This window comes from Haliaeetus leucocephalus, unplaced genomic scaffold (genome assembly GCF_000737465.1).
Source record: "Haliaeetus leucocephalus isolate CR32 unplaced genomic scaffold, Haliaeetus_leucocephalus-4.0 Scaffold267, whole genome shotgun sequence".
NCBI lineage: Eukaryota > Metazoa > Chordata > Aves > Accipitriformes > Accipitridae > Haliaeetus > Haliaeetus leucocephalus.
The window spans coordinates 95,959-104,603 of NW_010972703.1; the positions used below are offsets into that span (position 1 = coordinate 95,959).

Genomic DNA, 8,645 nt, shown 5'->3' on the forward strand with positions numbered 1-8,645 from the left:
GGTCAGATGGAAGATGGAGATCCATCAGACTTTTCCAAGAGCTGGTCCCAATGTATTTGCTCTCCTCCCACAGAAAGCCTGATCTCTGAAAAGGATCTCCTTTGTCTTCCATAAGGTCCTTAGGTCTTTGGGGTTGCCACACTGGGTGAGATGAGGACAGCAAGACTGGCTGGTGGCTCTACACCACTATGAACCACACACACACACACTAAAAACACAACTCAAGGCAGCATCCCTGGTCCTCAAGGAAGATCAGGGCAGCAGCAGTGTCAGGTCAGGAAGGTTGATGCAGCTTTATCAACACAATATCACTTTCTGCCATGCTTGAAAGAAGGCAACAGGCTAATTGTAGCAGATTCTTTCCAATTTTTTTTTTTTTTTTTACTGCCACAGTCAGTGTCTTCAGGAAGCTGGATCAGCTCTACAAGCTGTAGAAAGACCTGCTTTCAGGAGCTGGACTTAGGTCTCTCAGAAAACCACCTGTAGGATAACAGCTCTGAGGTTTATATAGGACAAGAGGAAATGGCCTCAAGTTGCATCAGGGGAGGTTTAGATTGGATATTAGGAAAAATTTCTTCAATGAAAGGGTTGTCAGGCATGGGAACAGGCTGCCCAGGGAAGTGGTTGAGTCACCATCCCTGGAGGTATTCAAAAAACGCGTAGACTTGGCACTTCTGGACGTGGTTTAGTGGGCATGGTGGTGTTGGGTTGACGGTTGGACTTGATGATCTTAAAGGTCTTTTCCAAACTTAATGATTTGATTTATTCACAGCAGGGGCACTTCAACCCAGGTTGTCTGCAGATCTGGGGCTGTTCCCACAAAAGTAGTGATTCCCCAGGGTTTTCCAAGGAATAAGAATGACCCAGGGTGTGGTTTCAAAAGCTTTTTTTTTATTGCTCCCTGGAAGAAAACTGGCAGTATTTGGGGGAAGGAAAAGAAAATTAAGCTTATTCTGTAGTTAGTTTGGAGAACAGAAACCAAAACTAGAAAAATCCCAAGGTGGTTTCTGTTCAAACTTCCTTTCCCTGTGAAAACATTATTGTAATGTTGTTGTGTCTGTTCTGGTAGAAATGGTTATTCTGAATGGCTGCACTCTGCCTGCTGTTCCCTATAGGTATCTCTGTTCCCTGTAGGGTATCTCAGAAACTAAATAATTTTAAATAAACAGAGAAGTCCCATCACCTATCTTCATCTATCTAATCTGTCCATTTTTCTATGTAATGTTTTCATCTATTCTGCCCATCTATGCAATAGTGCCCATCTAGTCTATCCATCTTTCTATATAATAGCCTCCTCCCTCTACCCTTCTACCCACTGCATCAAAAATGCCCTGAATTACTAAGGTATAGGAAAGGGCAGTTGGGACAACAAGATTGCCTTGATTCTTTGCATATGAACAACATTAATTACCAGTCTTCATTATGGAGTCTTTTGAGCTATTCAAAGTGGTCAAACTCATTTGGGGAACTCGCCACAGCAGCTGCAAAAGCAGACTGTGAATGTGAAAATAATCATCTATGGGCTTGATGTCTCCTTAAAAAAAGAAAAAAAAATCACATTCACTGACACCACTTGACATCTATCTGCAGTCACAAAAGATATGCTGATGCCATGGATTTCATAATTATGCCAGTTGATTTGAAAACAGATTTGCTAGATGTTCCTCTTTGGACACCAACATACTCAGAGACAGTTTGTGCTGTCACCTCCCTCCTGGGCTGTCAGGAATGAACTTGCATGCTGATTGCCAAGTGCCTTCATTGTATTATTTTCTTCTTTTTTCTCTCCCTAGTCCTCTTCCAAATACTCCTGCTAGTAGGTCTCCTAAATGCAAAGAGGTTTCAGTCTTTCCCTGAATATTGCCTTCATGACAAAGACTACGAGGAACTGCTGAAGATTGTCAAAGATGGGCTAGAACCTGCAACTCATCCAGCAAACGTGGTCATTGTCGGTGCAGGAATAAGCGGGCTTACAGCAGCAAAGTTGCTCCGAGATGCTGGCCACAGGGTAAGTAGCTGCATGGGAGCCATGAGTGCCATTGGGTCTTGTTTTTCTACACTAAGGATTTTTCAGCCTGGAGAGGGAAAAGGAGATCCAAGGGAGTGGGCCATAGTGATGGGAGAAGGAAGGAAAAGCAATTGGGCCCCAGTAATTTAATCTGATTTAGGCTTGATTTTCAAAACCACAGGCAGCGACAGGGGAGGATAATGGGAAGTTGTACACAAAGCAACTCATTTAGATGCTCCCCAAATGAATGCAAGCAGCAAAAGTAAAAAGAGGCAGCCTTCTTTCTCTGTCCCTGAGGGTTTTTGAGGTCAGGAAGAGCTACAGCTGCCCTGGGACAGCCTTGGAGACAGTGCTGCTGCAAGTGGGAGGTTGGACTAGAACCCTCTTGAGGCACCTCCACCCTCAACTTCTACAGTTCTTCAACCTGTTGCAACTTGCAGCCCAACAGTGACATTTGTTGCTGTAGATCAACCAGCACAAGACTCGCGAGCCCTTCAAATCCAGCCTTGTTTAGGTGGCAAGTAGTCTGGGGGTTTCAAAACTGTGTTGACCATCCCAAGGTGCTAGACAAAATTCAAATCCATGAGTTGCAAAGAAGGTTTCAAAGGCATGGAGGGACAGGTTGGTGCCTTCCTCTGGCTGTTTTCAAAACCTTGTTTTACACTTCCAGCGCAGAGAGCATCTGAACCAACACTTGGACCCTGTCATCCGAGAGTAGGTGCCCAAACATGACACAGAAGTTAGGAACTGTGTCCTGGTTTCAGCTGGGATGTAGTTAACTGTCTTCCTAGTAGCTGGTACAGTGCTATGTTTTGAGTTCAGTATCTGAAGAATGTTGATAACACTGATGTTTTCAGTTGTTGCTCAGTAGTGTTTAGACTAGAGTCAAGGATTTTTCAGCTTCTCATGCCCAGCCAGGGCACCTGACCCAAACTGGCCAACAGTGTATTCCATACCATGGGACATCCCATCTAGTTTAGGAACTGGGAAGAGGGGGGCAGGGAATCGCCGCTCAGGGACTGGCTGGGTGTCGGTTGGCAGGTGGTGAGCAATTGCCCTGCGCATCATTTGTACATTTCAATCCTTTTATTACTACTGCTGTCATTTTATTAGTGTTATCATTATTAATTTCTTCTTTTCTGTTCTATTAAATCGTTCTTATCTCAACCCAGGAGTTTTACTTCTTTTCTTTTCTCCCCCATCCCACTGGATGGGGGGGGGAATGAGTGAGCGGCTGCGTGGTGCTTAGTTGCTGGCTGGGGTTAAACCACGACAAACTGAGAAACTGCCTTGTAGGTAGAGGGATTGTGGCCAACATAGAGAAGGGTTTGGATCTACAGATGGTTTGTTTGCCACCTGGAGGGGACCTGTGCCACCCCATGGCCATAAATGCTGACTGCCAAAGTGCCTGTGAACTTGCTTTGTAGGTGGTTTGCTTAAAATACTCATTGCCTGAACATCTGCAAACTTCACCACGTCCCTGTTTTTAGGTTACTGTTCTGGAAATGAGCAATCAGGTTGGTGGACGGATCAGGACATACCGACCAGAGGGGCAGGACTGGTATGTGGAGCTGGGAGCCATGCGCCTGCCAGGCAAGCACAGGTAAGGCAGTGTCCTACTTCATAGCCCTGATCAGATGAGGAACCAGCCTGTCTTGAGGAGCAAGGCTGTGCTTTGAGAAGGGGCTGAGGGCTTGGATGTGGGTGTAGCACAGAAGGAGGAAGGAGCTGGCTGCCCCATCTCTCCCCCAGAGCTTAGCATCTGCTTAAAAGGGACAAAAAAACCCAGATGATCACTTGCATTTGAGTTGGGAGAATGAAAGAAGACCTCTCATCTCAGTATCATGCCCATGCATAGTCAGACCTCTGGTTTGGAAGTCACAACATCAGAAGATGGGTGAATTTCCATTGGGTCTGATGGAGAGGGCACCCAGCCTGGGTTCTCCAAGAGGGTTCAATCAAACAAGGTTCAGCCATTAGCCAAAATGCTGTGGGAAGAGGCTGTAGGTGAGTCACCAACTACACAACGTGCCAAGGAGAAAGGTTGGAGCCGTGGGGAACCCTGGCCTCCTACTTCAGCAGGGCATTGCTCTTACTCTTGATTACATCTTTCTGCAACCTGTAGCTGGAAAAATACATAAGCCAAAGGGCACCTTTCTCCATAGCCACATGGTTGCTGCGCTGAGCTGGGAGCAGGCAGAACAATGTCAAGCAATAAAAACTAGAGATGGCAGTGCCTTAAATAGCCACAGCCTCCACTCACAAGCCAAAATGATACATGGCTACACCAACATAGTCGATGGGAAAGCATGCTTTTATGCTTCTAATGTTTTGGCGGCAGGGTTTTTGGGTTTGGTTGTTTGCAAGCACTTGTCCCCATGTGCTCTTCTCTTTTCTAGGCTCGTCCGTGAATTCATTAGGCAGTTTGACCTGAAGCTAAACCCATTCATCCAGACAGACGACAACACCTGGTACTTTGTGAACGGCACTCGGATAAGAGCTGAGGAAGTTAATAGAAACCCCAAGATCCTAAACTATACAGTGGAACCATCAGAGAGAGGCAAGAGTGCCAGCCAGCTTTATAGAGAAGCACTAAATAAGGTACGTGCCCATGGGGAAGGGATGCTACCCTACAGCGATGTTGATCATCCAAGAGACATTGAAGCTATTTCCTCTGAGCTGTGGTGGACCCTCACCTGCATGATGGCCTAAGGAAGGCTCAATGATCAGTTGAGGAAGAGTAGGGTCCTTTCAGAATGAAAAGCAGAAAGGCTTATTCAGAAATGAGGGCTGCTGATTGCAAAACCCTCTTTATACACAAGGCTTCCTTTCTCTGGAACAGATTCACCAAGACTTGGATGAAGCAGAAAATGCCACACCAAGGCATAACTTCCCCAAACTTGAAGTCCAAGCAGCAAGAACCAGTAGCTCTAGTTCATCTCCAGGGGTTACCAAACCCCAAGACTGAATACCCCAGATGAATCCTAACAGAATTTGGGGCAACACTTTGGGAAATGTGCCTTTTCTCATGAATATATCAATGTTTCCTCTCCAGGCTTTCAAGGATTTCCAGACTGCAGACTGCAAGAAGTATCTAGCTAAATATGACTCCTTCTCCACCAAGGTAAAGGGCTGGGGCTTGAGAGTAAATTTAATCCCCCCTGCTGATTATTAACCTGCCATCCCTGCTTTGAGAAAGGATCTGAATCACTCTAGTTTCTTCCCCTGTCAACACTTCTGGATGCCTTTTCCCTAATCAATGCTGCCTTCTACTTAAAATGCTGAGAAAGGAGCAAGCATGACTCCTCTGATGCAGGAGTTTGAGCAGTCTCATCGTTTCGAAGTAAATGAGAAGCCAGGGCTGTTGGAAATGCTCCAGAAATTTATCCAGATTAGCTGTGTTCCTCCATCAAGCACTGGGGAGGATTTACTGAGCAATCCACTACATTTTCATGTGATCCAGCTTCTCAGAGTGGGTCCATCAAGCCACAGATCCCTTATTCATTCATGTCCAGAACTTCTGTTGTGCTAAACTGGAGGAAATGTTGATCTCCTGCAAGAAGCTAGAGCTGCATAAAAAAAAAAAAGCTTCTGGTCCAGCCTTTAAGCAGATCAGGAGCAGGAACAAGACAGCAGGGCATGAGTTTTGGCTTGGGATATAAAGGGGATACATGCACTAACTGAGATAATAACATCAGGCTATGTCTTCTTCCTGGCTTTTCAAGGAGTATTTGATTAAAGTAGGAAATCTAAGCCGAGGAGCAGTTCAGATGATTGGTGACTTGTTGAACGAGGACTCTGGATTTTATCTCTCCTTCCTTGCCTCACTGTGGGATTTCGATATCTTCTCTAGTGACAGGTAAGATGATGGCTCTTATGGCTAACCCCATTTTGTGTTGGTCCACAGCAATCCACCAGAAGAGGAAATTTCAGTGGTATTTAGATGTCTGAATGGGAATCCCTTCCAACTCAAAGGGCCACCAAGCTCTGTTAGCATCTCCCAGAGAGGTCAGGTTTTACAGTTCCTAAACCCCAATGTGCTTCCTTCACCTCCTGCTTCTTCTTCCTTTCAGTTTTGATGAAATCACAGGGGGATTTGACCAACTGCCCAAAGCCTTCCATGAAGCATTGCCCAATGTCATTCAGTTCAATTGCACAGTGGAGAAAATCATGACCAAGGGAAACAAAGTCCGTGTGTTTTACCGTGCTCCAGACACTCTGGCCCCAACCATAGTAACTGCAGATTACGTCCTTGTCACATCCACTGCCAAAGCCACCAGGCACATCCAGTTCCTGCCACCACTCTCTTCTGCAAAGACCCACGCCCTGCGCTCCATCCACTATGCAAGCTCCTCCAAAATAGCCTTGGCTTGCACTGAGAAGTTCTGGCAGAAGGACGGCATCCGAGGAGGGCAGTCTATCACCGACCGCCCTTCCCGCTTTATCTACTACCCCAGCCACAACTTCTCCAGTGGCTTGGGCGTGATCCTGGCTTCCTACACCTGGAACGATGATGCTGAGTTTTTCCTGCCTCTCACAGATGAGAAGTACCTGGATGTGGTCCTCCAAGACCTGTCAGATATCCACCAAGTGAGCAAGGAGTACCTGCAGTACACCTGTGACCAGTATGTGATACAGAAGTGGCAGCTGGACAAACACTCCCTGGGGGCATTTGCTGCCTTCACCCCTTACCAGTTTGTTGACTACTCTCAGGCTCTCTTCAAGCACGAGGGCAGGGTGCATTTTGCAGGAGAACATGCAGCTCAGCCACATGCCTGGATTGACACCGCCATGAAATCAGCTGTCAGGGCTGCGAGCAACATCCATCACGACAGCCGTGAAGCCCCAATGCTGAACAAGGAGGGGGAGCGGGAGCAGCCGGGGAGTCTCTTGCAGAAGGAAGATCTCTGAGCAGGGCTCCTGGGCTGAGCTTGCTGGATGCCACCAGCATGGTTTGAAGGCACTTCTGGTGGTATAAATCTGTTTCTTTCCAGGCAAAGTCAGCAGAAGGACCTCAGTAGCTAAGGCATTAAAGAAAACACTGAAAGAGCACTGACTGTCATCAGACAGGACTAATAGCTACCTGATTAAACACTTCATGAGGATAGGAGGGAGTAAACAAAGTAACTTCTAAGTAGGTTTCACAACTCTAATATTACCCTGGCTCAGAAACACTGCAGCAATTTCTGATTTATTAATGTACAAAGTAATTTGGGAAATGACTAAGATGGAATAAAGTTAGGTATTTCTCCGTTCCTTGTGTCTGAGGTGTCTCCGTGTCTCTGCAGAGAGAAGTGTCACCATGTATATATCATCTCGCCTCACTTCAGCCATTTAGAAACTCATGACCTGTCAGCTGGGTCTTCCTCCCCTTCCAGAACTTGAGATAACTCATTGCTTCCAAGTCATCCTCTCCTTTGCATAGTCCAACACAACCACTCCTAACCTCCACAGGTACCAGTCAGGATGCAATCCTGATTCCCTAACCTCTGTGGTCTCCTTTACCCATCTCCCATCTAATTGAGCTCAAAGCCAACACCAAGTTAGAGATAGATTTAACATAATGAATATAAGAAGCAAACCCAGAAGCAATATAACCTGTGCACAAAGACATTTATGGCTTTTACTGGACTTTCTCCTCTCACCAGTAACTGTTGTCCCAAATTTCATAGTCTTGGAAACTCAATCTATGCTGCAGGTGTCTTTTCAGATTATTGGAAGGATATTGATAAATAAGCAAAAGGAAAAGCAAGACCGGGTGCTATGTACATCAGGCCAGACTTTGCTGCAGCCACTTAGCTGCTTTGCATACAATTAATCTCTCTCCCCATAAAACACAAACCTGCTTCTCAACCTCTGACTCCACATAGCTGGAGGGGAATGGCTCATGGTCTTCTGCAGCCCAAGAAACAGAGGTTCAGCCCTTACTAGAGGGAGCAGGGACAGAACTGGTGGAGACCATTACATACAGGGAAGGACTGGACCTAATTACACCCAGCAGATTTCCACCAGTCATTGCAGAGGCAAAGACTTGCACTAGCTTAAAGCATTTAAACACAGGTGATAATTTAATAAGTACAGCGCAATCAACATTAGCATTTTGAGAGCTTGACCAGGTGGTTCCTTGCAATGAGCTCAAATCACTTTTAGGGAGGCACAGCCACTCTCAGTGATGCTTTAAAATGCAAGATTTCATCAGTAATCATCAGGTTTCCTTCATCTGCTCAAGAATTGTAACAAATATACATGCTGTATGGTAATAAGCAGCACAGTGACCTGGGACACAAGCCTGCTCTTTTGGTCTGATGCAAGACCACACATGTAACCTCAAATCAGGGCAAGTGAGGGGTTGCATCGCAGCAGAAAATTGATCAAAAAGGCCACAAGCACCTTCTTAAACTTAGAACAGAGCTGGTCTCAATGCACAGCATCAGCTGCATTAGGAAAAGTATACTGTAAAACTTGAAGCATTGCAAAAAAGAGAAAATAGAAGGATTTTACCCACTTGCTTTATCATACCACCTCTGACTTTGGTTTTCATGTTTTATAACTACACATCATTCCCAGCCTTTGCAGAACATTTAGCTCCCTTTCCCCAAACAAATTGTTTTAGCAACACAAATGCTTTCTTTAGCCT

The 8,645-nt window shown here is 45.7% G+C and overlaps 2 protein-coding genes across 2 annotated transcripts in view; both read left to right on the plus strand.

The window, feature by feature from the left end:
- Window positions 1-8,645, plus strand: part of ZNF473 (zinc finger protein 473) — a 157,479-nt gene that overhangs the window by 19,568 nt on the left and 129,266 nt on the right. The window lies entirely within an intron of this gene.
- IL4I1 (interleukin 4 induced 1) lies at window positions 1,739-6,919 on the plus strand. Its single transcript, XM_010569290.1, has 6 exons — window positions 1,739-2,008; window positions 3,499-3,611; window positions 4,408-4,609; window positions 5,064-5,132; window positions 5,734-5,867; window positions 6,082-6,919. The coding sequence occupies exons 1-6, from the start codon at window positions 1,739-1,741 to the stop codon at window positions 6,917-6,919; spliced, it is 1,626 nt and encodes a 541-aa protein (XP_010567592.1).